This window comes from Microtus pennsylvanicus, chromosome 7 (genome assembly GCF_037038515.1).
Source record: "Microtus pennsylvanicus isolate mMicPen1 chromosome 7, mMicPen1.hap1, whole genome shotgun sequence".
Lineage (NCBI taxonomy): Eukaryota > Metazoa > Chordata > Mammalia > Rodentia > Cricetidae > Microtus > Microtus pennsylvanicus.
In genome coordinates, this window is record NC_134585.1 from 21,638,779 (window position 1) to 21,653,493 (window position 14,715).

The window sequence follows — 14,715 nt, forward strand, 5'->3', positions numbered from 1 at the left end:
CATGGGGTACTTGAAGGGTGTCCTGGGGCTTAGGTATCTTTGCCCCCATAGATGCTAGGCCAGGAGCTCCCAAAACCCAGGTGTGCGGTAGAAGCTGGGCTCTTGTCACCTCAGGTCATCATATGCTTGCAGGAATATTCTCAGGAATATGGCCTGCAAGAGAAGCCATACACAACTGCAAGGTCACCAGTGTGGTAGATGAGTAAACGCACGCACGCACGCACGCAGCTGTAAAGTGGGCGTCAGGTTCCTTACCTGTGGAATCAGGGTGGTAGTCACTTCTGTATGTTAGAGTTCTTACCTGAGCAGTACGCCCAACCTCCCAGGGCCTGAATGCCCAAGAGCCAGAGAAGGCTAGGAGGCTGGGGCCTAAATTCCTCTCGGGGGGCCCAGAGCTGTTGCATAGCGAGACCGAGGCGGGAGTTTTGGGTTTAGCTATGTGAACTCTGGCAGTTTGGGATGTAGGCCTAAGATGGGATGCTGTGCATCATCCTTAGGTCCTAGCTCCTCTACGGGCGGGCAGGCACAGGGACCCAGCGCAAGATCAGTGAAGCCGCCTAACTCCGGCTTCCGCTCGCTTTCCACGCCCACTTGTGTGCTTCCCCCAACAGTGGGGATGGGGGGGCGAACCCAAATCTCCGAGGAAGGGGTGTGGCCCCGCTCGTGCTCTCCAGTCTGTGTGTCCGGGGGCAATACTCCAGGATCTGTCTACTCCAGATCGCGTCCCACACCTCCTGCCCCGCGTTCCACCCACCCGCTCAGGCATGGCACAGTGCCACCACGCGTGACCGTGCGCTCCCTACGTGGGGAACGTGCTGGGTGCTGCCTCCTTTCCGGCGCGGGAGGGAGCAGCCGTCACTCTCCCGCTCTTGCTGGGAAGTCCCAGCCTGGTGCTGCAGAGGCGCGTTGCAGCCAATGGGGACTGAGGAGGTGGGCCGGCTGGCGGCTGTCACCCTCCCAGGGCCCGGAGCTCCGGAGGTCCGGAGCGCGCAGGCCGACGCCCCGCCCGGGGACTGAGGGGGAGGAGCCAAAGGAGGAGGAGGAGTCGCAGATCCGCCACCGGAGGACCACTGCTCAGCAGGGCTACCGAGGAGCCACTGGCCCCACGCCTGCTTCCCCGCATCCCCGACCGCCAGCATGATCGCTGCGCAGCTCCTAGCCTATTACTTCACTGAACTGAAGGATGACCAAGTCAAAAAGGTGAGCCTCGCCGGCGCCGCCCTGGCCACAGCCTTGCATTCCCGCATCCGCTCGCCACCGCCTGCATCCTCCCCCAGCCTCTCCCAGGCAGCATCTGGTTGGACTACAACAGGCGACAGGCCTCGCGCTGGGATTCACCAGGGCATTGTCAGCATGAGAGCTTGTGTGTTCTTGAGCTGGGCGGCTGGCTGAAGACCCCCCTCCCTAAGGCCGGACTGCATACTGCAGTGTCCTTGAAAAGGACGGTGGATGTCAGACGGGTACCCGCGAAGTGCCGGGCTGGGACCTGACTGGGACCTGACTGGGACCTGGCTGGGTGGGGACCAGCGGGCCTGTCTGTAGGGCCTGTTTGCAAAGGTCCTTGCGCCGTGGGCGGGGAAGGTGTGATCACTGAGATGTGCCGGGGAGGTTAGTGAGCAGCTGGTGAGGGTGCTGGCTGAAAGCCAGGCATCCCATATTTTGGGATTCCCATTTGGAGAACGTAATGCCCTCCTGAAAACTGTCACTGGGCTCTCCCAGCTGTTGCAGCTGCTCCTTAATCTGAGGACGGGGTGACCCGCCTGGCTTTCCGGTGTGGGCAGGGGAGCAGAGGCCACCGGAAACTTTGCTCATAGGCCTCAGGTCTGGAACCGCACGTCTGAATGGAATTTTTTATTCCTCCCAAGCTGTAATTTCCAGGCAGTCTCAGCCCAGGAGCTCAAATAAGACATTTTAGTCACTTGAAGAGCGCTGAGTGGTTGGCTTGTGTTGTCTGTGACAAGCGTCTTCTTGCACATGGACACCTGGTCCTAGGAGTGATGTTTGTCTAGTATCAAGTGCCATGTGCTGGTGGGTCTTAAAAGATGTAGCTCACTTTTCTGCCACCTTAGACAGGATGTTTTCCCAGAAATAGCCTGAGACAGTAGGGGAAACACACATTTTTTTTTTATTAGTGCTGTAGGTATACTTTACTTACCCTGGGGGAGTTGATATTATCAAGGTTAGGTAGGTTTAGTCAACCTGACTTCGACATTCAGACAAGGAGTACTATCCACAGGTGAGAGCCACAGGTGACCAGGGGCTGACTCTTTTTCCACCTGAGACCTCCTCACCTGGCACATTAGGAAATAGTCTTACTCAGGATTATGACCTCCTGAAGGACACACAGCTAGTTAGGGGTGGAGCCAGGGCGGGGCTTCGGCCTCTTTCCACCCAAGAGCTTGACCAGGACTCTTGGTGTCAGCTGAAGGGGAGGCGCTGAGAGACAAGCCTACTGGAGACTGCTCCCATCCTTTATCTCAGGCTGGGCGTGGACCATTAGGAGGTGGGTTTGAGAACGTGCCACAGGCTAGTGTTCCCACACCTCAGGAAGCATGGCCTCTCCCCTGGAGAGACCTGGCCTCAGGGAGTTATGCCTCAGCCCTTGTAATTCCCGAGTTTCTTCCTTTGTGGTGTGCACTACTGATGCTTATCTCATGGAAAGAGGAGACAGAAGTCCCAGCACAGCCCAGCGGTGGTGGTGCACGCCTTTAATCCCAGCACTCGGGAGGCAGAGGCAGGCTGGTTTACAAGAGCTAGTTCCAGGACAGGCTCCAAAACCACAGAGAAACCCTGTCTCGAAAAACCAAAAAAAAAAAAAAAAAAAAAAAAGAGGTCCCAGCACAGCAGACTGTACTTAGACTAGGCCTGAACCAAGTGTTTACAGCTCTTCTACTTATGATACCCTCTGTGGCTCTGGAGCGCAGATGCCAGGGTGGAGGCCCAATGACCTTGTGAGCTAAGCCACCTGTGAGGCTGTCAGCTGCCTGGCCGCTCCATTACAAGGTGCTAGGTGGCCTCCAGTGGTTGGGTTGGACTAAGACCACAGCTCTGCATTCCAACAAGTGGCCTGATTCACCTCTGTCATATTCTGTCTACCAGGCCCCTGTAGGTAGGTATTGGAGCGGGTGACTTCCGATTCAAATGATAAAACCTAACTAAAGCCCTCCTCACTCTGAGATTGTGATATCCTTTCCATTCTGTCCCAGAGCCTTGCTGGAGGAGGGTTCTGAGGCTGAAACTTTTACCTTGTTTGTGTAGGAGAAGCTTTATTGCTCACACCTTGAATCCCTGCACTTGGGAGGCAGAGGCAGGTGGTTCTCTGAGTTCAGGGCCAGCCTGGTTTATAAAAGAGCGAGTTCCAGGACAGCCAGGGCTATACTGAGAAACCCTCTCTTAAAACAAAGACAAAAACAGAAAAACCCTGAAAAATGAAAACAACAAAAACCCAGGAGTTCTCGTCTACATCTCACTCAGAACTTCATATACGCCTTAGCTCGCTCTCTCTCTCTCTCTCTCTTAAAGATTGATTGATGGATTGATTTATTATATATAGTGTTCTGCCTGCATGTATGCCTGCACGCCAGCAGAGGGCACCAGATCTCATTACGGATGGTTGTGAGCCACTATGTGGTTGCTGGGAAATGAACTCAGGACCTCTGGAAAGTGCTCTTAACCTCTGAGCCATCTCTCCAGCCCCCATCTTAGCTCTCTTCTAGGGCATCGCCTCTGCCAGTATGGTGGGCTGCCATGTGTGGGTATGGTCCAGAAGAGCATCCCTGGGCATATGGGGGTCACTTGCTCCAATGGGCAGTGTCCTTCTCTGCTGAGCACCTCTGGAACTCACAGTCTTGTTAGGGACCTGTCCTTCCCACGCCACTCACTGCCTGATATGAGAAAGGCTGCCTGGGTGTACAAGTCTTCAAATCACTTTCTTTCTGTGGGGCTGGGCCCTGGGAGCCGCCCTGAAGGGAACCCAGTGGAGACTTTCCTGGTGTGGGCAGCCATGATGATTCAGCCCTCAGCCAGTCGGGCTCTGGAGACAGACTTGGTGCCCTCTGGTAATTCACAGGACTGCTAGGAGGAAGGAAATTAGATCTTGTTGGGGGAAGGTTTTCAGAGTTGCCCAGAATACAAAAGCATCCAAGAGAGGGCTTTATTTCCCTCTGCTGCCTGGGAGGGAACTGTAATCCAGCCTTGTGAACCACATTCTGGGCGGAAGCAGCAGGCTGACTTAGCTCAGAGCCATGTGCTCCAGGCTCCTCTTGCATAGTGCTGGTTAAAGGGTGCTGTGGAAAAGGTGGCCACATGGAATCATAAAGCATACATTTTTTTTTCTTCATGCATCTCCTGTTTTTAAGAGGAAGAACAGGCGCACGTACGACCCCTTCCATTTAGCAGAATGCGGGAAGTCCTCTAGTTCTGGAAGCCGGAGGCGGGGCCCTTTAACCTCCAAGTGGCTTTTAACGTGCCTTGCATTGCCCAGCCTCCTCCATTGTGTGTCACCAGGAGAGGCCTGGCTCTTGAAGGATTCCACTGTGTGCTGTTTGTTTAGACAGGAAAATGAAGGCGGGAGAGACGTTAAGAGCTCCTACTATTCTTGCCAAGGTCCTGAGTTCAGTTCTCACACCCGCAGCAAGTGGCTCACAACCACCTGTAACTCCAGCTCCAGAGGGCTCTACCTCTGGGCTGCTTGGGGGCAGCCACACAGACACACAATCTTGAAAGAGATGTGTTCCTAATCTCAGCATTTGGGAGGCAGTGGTAGGTAGAAAATAATAATAATAGTAGTAATAATAGAAATATTAATAATATAAGAAGGAAAATGGAGCCAGGAGTATCAGAGAAGGACTAGATGTCTTTCTCCCTAGGTTTCCCAGAGCAGCAAACAGCAAACATTAGCGGACTTCCTCTGGGTGGATCTCCATCACTCCACATCATCTGCGTAGGGAACGCACAGGTGTGGTTTGTCCAGTGGCCCAGGAAAGCCAGGCAGAATGTGCTTATCAATTAAAAGGCCACCAAAGGCCATTTCTCAGAGGCTGGCAGGCCACTGTAGCTGTAAAAGCAGTGGGAAGGAAGGAGAAACGGAGTTGCCTGTGGTGGCTCATGCCTGTAGTCCCAAGACTTTGTAAGCTGAGACTGGGAGACTTAAGAGTTCTAGGCTAGCCTTGGGTACACCGTGAGACCCCGACTCAAAGCTGTTCTGTTCCTTGTGGCTTAAGGAGGGCGGGTGAGATGATTCAGTGCCGAAAGCACTTATTTCATAAGCCTAGGACCTGAGTTCAATCCCCGGACCCCACAGTTGGACAGAATCAGCATTCACAAGTTTTCCTCTGACCTCCACAAAAGCCTGCCCGCACTTGCATCAACAGCAGCAAGACACTGAGTTTTAAAAGGAAAGTTATGAAAATTGTCTTGTGCATTTTTTCAGCCTGGTATTGCACACATGGCTAGCAGAGGCCTCTTTGGAGAGTGTCCTGTCACAGTCCCTGGTCCCTCACCACAGGTGTCGTAGGCCTCACCACCCCAGTAGTGGGGTCTGTCATTCAGGGGTGGGATCCTGAGAGAACGTCGTCGTGCGGAATAAACCAGGCAAGTGGCTGGCTGCGAGGTTCCTCCTCATCTGGCCTCGCCGGGCGGTGCAGCCTCCCACATTCCTGCTGTTCCCCGGGGAAATCGTGGACAGCCTTCTCCTTGAAAGACTGGGCATGACTGGATGGTTTGCCTGTGTGCGTGCGTGCATGTGTGCCCGTGTGTTTGGACCTAGGGTTTCCTGGCTGACGGAGCTAGTCTCTGGAGCCAGCTCTGCATGTGCCTGAGGAGGAACTGAGATCTGTTGGCTACACAGAGGCAGCCACTCCCCTGTGTCTGTGTGCAGGAATTAGTAGTGACCCAGCCACCTCCACTTGGCTCCTTGACTCAGGTCCAGGACTATGGAAAGCAGGCTCTGCTTGTTACCCGGAGGAAGGGTGGACAAGTGTCCACCGTCTCCCAGCCTAATGTTCCACATCAGTGGGACGTGAGGAAACCACTCAGTGTGCTGCGTTCCACGAGTCTGATCTTAAAGCGGTTTTCTAGCTGTAACATTGACTTCTGGTGAACTGAACAGACAAGCCTGTTACAAGCTTTGAGAGACAGAGTCCAGAGCACAGCAGCCACCGTGCAGTTTTAAGATCCTTGTTGTAATGACTTCTTAGCTCTGAGCATCTTGAGATACCTTGTGTCCCATAGGATGCTACTTAAATATAATCCTTCATGAATATTTCAAACGTAGACGCACTATGCTTATATGTATTCATTTGTTCTCTCAGAGAGGGCCGTGTCCGTGGCTCTGCAGCAGAGCCTCTTTTCTGGAATGCGCTAGATACTCAGCTCAATTTCCCATCACTGCCAAGTTACAAACAAATCTAATAGCCAGGCTGTCAGGGCAGAAGGCATCACACCTGTGCTTCTGGGTCACCCCTCCCGTGGGCAGTCCCGGATGCTGCAGAAGGAAGGGCTCTTAGTGCCTTCTTAGAACCGGAGGCTGTTCCCCACACACAGGCAATAGGCAGTCATCACCCCCCACCCCGGGGATTGGGTGATAGGCCATTCCCCATCCCTGGGGTTACGATAAAATTACGGAATCCAGAATGTTCTTGCTCTTCTTCCCTGTTTTAGGAGAAAGGCTCACTGTTGTCTATTTTGCTGATTTACCTCCGAACTTGTATTTTAATTCCCTGCCTTCTCACATAAAAATATGAATTATTTTATTAGGAAAATTTGAGGCACATAAAAATATCGAGGTTTCTGTGACAAATATACATGTACCTACCCCTCGGGTTGACAAGTCAGACACAGTTGACATTGCAGCCACCTTGGATCCCATTCTTTCTTTTCCTGTCTCCTATCTGAACACTTTATTTGTCTTCTTTTAAGAATTCTTTTTATCTTATATATGTGAATGTTTTGCCTGTATGCATGTATGTACATTGCGTGTGTACTGGTGCCCCAGGAGGCTAGAAGGGGGTGTCAGATCCCCTGCCACTGGAGTTACAGGTGACTATGCCACCGTGAGCATGCTGGGAGCAGAACCTGAGCAGCAAATGCTCTTAACCGTGCATCCGTCTCTCTAGCACCTGCCCCCCCCCCACTTATTTTTTTATTTTATTTTGTTTTTTTGTGTGTGAATGTTTTTGTCTGATTGTGCCTGCAGGGGCCAGAAGAGGGAGTTAGAACCCCAGGAACTGGAGTTACAGGCAGTTGTAATTAATTATGAGCCAATGTAGATGCCAAGAACTGAACCTGGGTCCTCTGCATGAAGAGCAGGTGCTTGTTGCAGTCCCTGGGCTATCTCTCCAGCCCCTCTGAATGTCTTAGTGTTAAGGGATTTTATGTGTGTGTGTGTTTGGGCGTCCAAGGAGGCCAGAAGAGGGCGTCAGATCCCCCAGAAGCTGGAGTTACAGGTGGCTGGGAACTGTCCAGTGTGAGTACTGGGATCTTCTAGAAGACCGGTCATCTCTCTTAACTGAGCCATCTCCAGCCCCCCCCTCCCTCCCCGCACCCCCACCATCCTGAACTTGATGCCTGTCGTTTCTGTGCATGCTTTTGCGCATGCACCCTCCTTGTCTATAAATAGCATCCGGCACTGTAAATGCGGTGGTGGCGCCGGAATTCAAGCAGTACTCGTGGCCTTGCTTTGTATGGTCGTACACATTCATCATTGGTGCCCTGCAGCACGTACTCTGCCAAATCCCTTCCTTCAGCTCCACGTTCTATTTGGGGGACTGTTTTCATGTTCCTCGGTGGACTTTATTCAAACTGTTCTGTGCTGTGGGAGTGTGACAGGCAAGACCACCAGGGTCGACAAATTTGCAAACTTGGAAAGTGGTCAAGAGGGACTACACCCTCCACCTCATATTTCCAGCCTGCGGTAACAGTGTTGTATGATATCTTCATCACCCTTTGATGCTCCCAAGACTGTCAGTAAAATTTGTTGACCCTGATGAACTTGCCCTAACACACTCCCATCAGCGTTTGAGCTGTTTCGCCAGTCATGCCAACCATGACCCTTGGCATAGTCAAACTTTTACATATATTTTGGTTTTTTGGGTTTTTTTTTTTAATCGTGTTACTTTATTTGTGGGTGTGCTGTGATGTGTGGAGGTCACGTGCCTCTGTCCACTGTGTATGCTTGGGGATCGAATTCAAGGTTGTCAGGTTCGCCTGACAAGCCCTTTGACCTCCCGAGCCACCTCGAGGTCCTTGACCCTTTCCGGATTTGTAATAGAGCACCTCAGGTCACTTCCTTTCACACCCTAGCACTGGAGTATGTCGTAATTAGCCTCTTTCCTGATTTTTCTTTCAAATGGCTTTGGTGGCTTACAGTTTCAACAAGTGAACCTGACAGCTCTAGGTGTGACTTGTGCCCCTCCCCCACCCACCTGAAGCTGAGCCTTTTGTCTGGGTCCTGGTGGCTGCAGAGGGCAGAGCTATCCCCCCCTCTGCCCCCCACCCTACTCTGGGGCCCTCTTTGGATCAGCCCGTGGTAGAGTAGTCTTATCTGTCTCTGAAATGTGCCCAGCCCTATTCAGACAGAACCCAAACCAACAGCCTCCTCTCTCAGGCTATCTTCCGTGAAAGAAGAGGGTGGGTGTGCACTGTGCTGCAGGGAAAACTGAACCAACGGAGAAGCTTGAGGCTCAGCCCTTTGCAAACAGTAACTGAGCCTGCCCAGTGCGGGCATAAAATGTCAGCAGTCAGGCGCGTACACACACACACACACACACACACACACACACACACACTCACTCACTCACTCACTCACTCGCGTGCGCACGCGCATGCAGGTGCTCTTCCCTCTGGGATCGCAGGGAACCTCCCTGTAGTAATATGGGGAGCGGCAGGGCTGCGTCCCCAAAACCCCAGCCGCCTGCCCTGCCCGGCTAGCTTATGCCCCGAAATAATTACACGGACACTGTATTCTTTTAAACACTGCTCTGGCCCATTTCTAATAATCTATGTAGCGCCCCTAGGTGCGCTTACCGGGAAGATTCTAGCCTAAGTCCATCCTGGGTCGGAGCTGGGGCATGGTGTGCGTCTTCCCTGGAGCAGGTAGCATGGCGTCTCTCCTGCGTCTGCTCCGGAGAGCGGAGCTGTGGAGTCTGACCTCACTTCCTCTTCCTCCCAGCCTTCCCTTCTGTTTACTCCACCCACCTAAGGGTGGGCCTATCAAATGGGCCTAGCAGTTTCTTTATTGCTTAAACAAAGAAATCAACAGATTGATATATGACACTCCCACATCACTTCCCCTTTTTCTGTTTAAACAAAAAAAGGAAGGCTTTAACCTTAACATAGCAAAATTACATATAACAAAACAGTTATCAAGTAAAAGTTACATCAGAAACATTTATACATATAACAAAATTGACCTTAAATCTCTATAAATAAAGCAAAATCTATACTAATGCAAATTATTCATACCTATATCATATCCCCCTTTAAATGTAAAAGAACGTTTATAAACCATATTTGGGAACATGGGCGCAGTTTTTTCTCTCCAAACTGCTTCCTGCTGAATGGGGGCGTCGTTAATCAGATTATTTAGAGTGTAACCTGTGTGCCAGGCTTATCTCAGTTGGCAGTTGAGCAAAGCAATTTTCTGAAGATGTTCACAGCAACCCTTCAGGAGGACGTGGTCCATCATACCAAATCGGAATAGAAGAAATCCATAGAGTCTCATCCTCTGTGAAAACAAAAGAAGACTCTCTCCAAAGCATCATATCCTTAGACCCAAATTTTGAAATCGTAATACCCTTATATCCATTCTGGTTCCAGTTGGCAGCCCATATAATGAAATGTCTCTCTGTACTTAGCTCCTTTACAGTCAAAAATTTTAAAGAAAACACAATGTATATAATCCAGACTCTCTGTGAATTTTTCATCTTTACGCGGCTTATTTTTCTTTATTTCTTTTAATCTCTTAACTATCTGTACTCTGTCTCTTTAAAGACTTTACCCTTTTTTTTTTAAACATTAACTTTATTCTCTATATTCTTTTTCTTCTCTCTCCCAAGCCAACGTACATTCATCCAACAGTGTGACTCATTTAGTGGTCTGAATCTGTCCTATTGTGAATCTGCAATTTTTTACTATCCAGGAGCACTTTTGATTTGCGCCTTTAAATCATTAGGCGCTTAAGAATCTAAGCTGAGACATTCCTAAGTTAACTTTTTGCTTTTTGAGCATATATCTGTAGACCAGGCTGTCTTTGAACTCTCAGAGATCCGCCTGTCTCTGCCTCCCAGGCATTGGGATTAAAGGTGTTTGCTACTACACCTTGAACTCACAGAGATCTGTTTGTCTCTGCCTTCTAGGCACTGGGATTAAAGGTGTGTGCTACCACACCTTGAAGTCACAGAAGTCTATATCCCTCTGCCTCCCAAGTGTTGGGATTAAAGGTGTGTACTAGGACACAAAACAACTCTCTTCCTTTTTTGTTTTTTGCTTTAAGAACTTCAACTTTCAGCTTGCATATATTTTTAACACACTTTAAACCATTCAGAAATTTTCTCTGTCTTTGAATCTCTCTTTACTGTATATCTCTTTTTCTGACCACAAGAGCCTTTAATTTACCAAGCAATATCGGTAGGACTAAAGGCGTGGCTTTGCCAGCTAGATACAGTCCATGCCTTAGCTTTCCAGCCTCATGGCTGAGGTACTGGCTGTAAGGTCCCTGCCAGCCAGCAAGCTACAACAGACAACACTCAAGTCCTCTCTCGGTAGCCAGCCCTCCTGCCTCAAACAGTCAGAGTTTGCCCTGGCAGGATGGCCCAGAAAGCCGGCATTTTTAAACGGGCAGCTTTTTTCCTGCTACGGCTGAAAACCGAAAAGCATGTGTTCAGCTTTTCGTCAACACCGTTTAAGTGTTTCGTGGCAGGACCTCTTAATGAGCTGCAGGGTTTTGCAGCTGAAGCTGAGTCAGGAAGCCTCTTGGGGCTACCAGGTAGGAGCGGCACTCAGCACTTTAATTCTGAGACTGAGCGTGCAGCACAGAAATTCTTTTCATCCAAGTAACATCCAAATCTGACAGGCAGAGCACTGCGAAGTCTAAAAACACGTCTCTGTATGGCGGCAGGAATCCGCCATGCTCTTCCGCCTGCCTAAGCCTGATTCTGCCTTCTGCCCAGGAGCAGGCGGGGAGCTCTGAGTCATCGTCACAGTCTCAGAGCACTCTCCTTCCGATCCCAAGCGGGAACACAAACATAAAGCCAGAGTTTGCACTGGCGGCACAGCCCCAGGAATCCACACTTTAAAATAACGCAGCTTTTTTTCTGCTGCTGTTGCTGAATCAGGAAATCTCTCTACAGCACGCCACCAACGAACAGCAAAAATCTGTGTTAAATGCTCTCTCCCTTATTTTTAAGCCTTCTCAGGTTTTTTAAGTGGGTTTAGTTAGCCACACGTCTGGGCGTCATTTGTAGTAATATGAGCAGCGGCAGGGCTGCGTCCCCAAAACCCCAGCCGCCTGCCCTGCCCGGCTAGCTTATGCCCCGAAATAATTACACGGACACTGTATTCTTTTAAACACTGCTCTGGCCCATTTCTAATAATCTATGTAGCGCCCCTAGGTGCGCTTACCGGGAAGATTCTAGCCTAAGTCCATCCTGGGTCGGAGCTGGGGCATGGTGTGCGTCTTCCCTGGAGCAGGTAGCATGGCGTCTCTCCTGCGTCTGCTCCGGAGAGCGGAGCTGTGGAGTCTGACCTCACTTCCTCTTCCTCCCAGCCTTCCCTTCTGTTTACTCCACCCACCTAAGGGTGGGCCTATCAAATGGGCCTAGCAGTTTCTTTATTGCTTAAACAAAGAAATCAACAGATTGATATATGACACTCCCACATCACCTCCCTCTGGGATAGAAGCAGCAGGGGTGGGGTAGGGTGCCAGGGCTACACGCTGCCTTTTTCTTTGACTTTTTTTTTAAGTACACGCATATGCACTTGTGTGTGCAAGTGTATACATGCACGTGTGTGTGTGGAGGCTATCCTAGCTTCTTTCTCTTATTTTTTGAGACAGGGTTCTCACTGAATCTGGAGCTCACCAGTTTGGCTGGGCCGACTGGGCCCACCTGTCTCGGCCCTTCTGCTCACTCCCCCCACCCCCGTTGGAATTACAGATACTGTGCTCTGCCCAGCTTTATCTGGAGTTAGGGATCCAGAATCAGGTCCTCATTCTTGTACACCATGAACTTTACAGGTGGAGCCCTCTCTCTGCCTTGGTTTTTCTTTAAAAATAAGATTTCTCTGTGTACTTCAAGCTAGCCTGGAACTTGAACTCAAAGGTCAGCCTGGCTTCAAACTCATAATCCCCAAAGGCTGGGATTATAGGTTTACACGACCTCCACCTTCTTGACTTCAGAGAAGACTGACCCTGTAGCATTCACTGGGATTTTGATAACACATCGCCTTTGCCCTGTTTGTCAGCTGATGGATGCAAACACCGTAGTGGATGTCCATACACACACTCTGGCATGAACGTTTGCTTCTGTGCGTCTCCTTCCTGAGTGTGCAGGAAGAGAATTTTTTTTTTTGTGAGGCCCTGGGAGGAGGATACCTCCATGTAGAAGTGAGGAAACTAAGACCCCCCACCCCCCAAACGGTGAAGCTGCTTGTTAGGTGGTGACAGCGGGGTCCCCTGACTCAAACCCACCCAGTGCTCTCACGCTGCAGTTTAGGGAAACTGATCCAAAGGAAAAAAGGATGGGTGGAGAGAAACAGAGCTGGCTTGGGACCGTCTAGGTCTGCTTCTCCCCAACACCAGCTCCACTCTCCGCCTTTCAGTGCTTTCGGTGTGGTGTTCTCTCTCTCTCTCTCTCTCTCTCTCTCTCTCTCTCTCTCTCTCTCTCTCACACACACACACACACACACACACACACACACGCACATACACATCCTTTCCTACACACACGCACGCATGCACGTGCACACACGCATACACGCATGCACACATGCACACACGCACACATGCACACACACACACACTGCTCAGAGCTGAAGGACCCTTTTCATTTGGAAAGGAAACTGATCTAGTAAGTTCACGCACAGTGAAATTGTTAATTTGCAAATGACCACTGTTGACCCCTGCCTGATAATGCAGTAAGCCACCGGTGGGTGATGTCATCTGTTGATTGACACATGCAAACTGTCTGGAGCAGCAACACTTGCTCCAGACCTCATTTCTCCCATAGGCCCTGGTGCTTTCCAGGACCCTGTCCAGATGGGTGGGGTGAGTGGAATGGAAGACCCGGGCTATCGCTGTAGTAAAGGTGCAGCTCCCCCCTGGGCAAGGTTTTGCTCTATTTTCAAAATACTTGATTGAACAAAATGCTTTGTGGAGTTGAGTACCTCCAGTGGGCTTGAAATAAAGTAAGTGTTTCTTCCTACAGTTTACATCGGGTTGCGGATGAGGTCCTGGAAGTAGAGTCGTGTAATCTTGATGGCTAGAAAGCAGTCAGGCTAGTGCAGGGACTCCGACATCCTTGACACCATGGGGTGCTCTCTTGTTGGGTATACAGAACCAGGACTGTGGTCCTGGACTTCAGACTCCCAGAGAGCCGCTGATGGGGCTCAGGGCAAGCTATGGCCCCAAAGCTGGAAGGATTTTTCTGGCATTCTTCTGAAGCAGGAGACACCGTCACCAGAGCCAGGGTAATGGAAGGTTCTCAGCAAACCTCTAGTAGTTCCCCTCATTTGTGTATGTTGGGTCTTGCTGTGTAGCCCGAGTTGCGCACTGGGATCGCAGGCCTGTGCCAAGGTACCCAGCCCAAAAATTCCCATGTGATGAGGACGCTGAGTCTTTAGAGACAAGATTATGGACACCTCCTCTAATCTGCAGGGCTTGCGATGTGGCCATTAATGACCTTATTGTGCATGAGAAAACCGCAGGCCTCACAGACAGGGAAATTGTCTCAGCTCCCAGGGCAACACAGGCCAACAGCAACAAACTCAGACACCTTCCCTTGTTCGTCATACCCCTAGCCAAGAGCACTAGGATAATATGCTGAGGTCAGGAGCAAGGTCCTCGCTGGTGACCTTGGCACCTATTAACAAGTACTGGCTGGGGCCAGTGGTCGTGACCACGGCAGGGAAGAGAACAGAACGTAACTGCGTCATTGAACCAGCTAAAAATTCTGGAGGCTGTGTGCCCTCCGGGAAGACAGCGTCCCTGGAATGCAGCAGAGCGGGAACAGCAGGCCAATCCTTAGCTTCCTGTGGCTAGCCAGGAGGGAATGAACCTCCAGCTTCCCCGTTCCCAGTGTCCTAGGCTCTCTAGCCTAAGGTGACAGGTGACGTAAAGTGCAGACGGTTTCTCTCTTGGGGTCCTGCCGCGGAGGGAGGTGACTAGGTCAGGAATGGAAAGCCCTGACTCAACCCTTGGGGGAACTGTGATAAGTCACTCCCATCTCCATTGTTAAAATAGCAGTGATGGCCTGTGGCAGACACAGGGACGCCCCAGAGTGTAGGCGTTTCAGACACAAGTGGCTTTTATCTGAGCATTTGTCTAGGGGGCCGTGAGCTCTCACTGGACCAGAGACCAAGGCAGATGGGAGCCAGGATCCTTGCCTAGGGCACTGAGCTCTGATTATCCAGGAAGCCAGGGCCCCTCACCTGGCTGCTTTAGGTGCCCACGGGTGTGTTCTGGGTGAGCCACGATAATCCCACCAGGTAGCGTTCCGTGTC

At 50.9% G+C, this 14,715-nt stretch overlaps 1 protein-coding gene across 1 annotated transcript in view; it reads left to right on the plus strand.

The window, feature by feature from the left end:
* The first annotated feature begins 632 nt into the window (after positions 1-632).
* Hk1 (hexokinase 1) overlaps positions 633-14,715 on the plus strand; it is a 68,522-nt gene continuing 54,439 nt past the window's right edge. Inside the window, exon 1 of the mRNA XM_075980147.1 lies at positions 633-1,200. Within this exon, the coding sequence (XP_075836262.1) occupies positions 1,138-1,200 (63 nt within the window). The 5' untranslated portion in view covers positions 633-1,137. The remainder of the gene's footprint in view (positions 1,201-14,715) is intronic.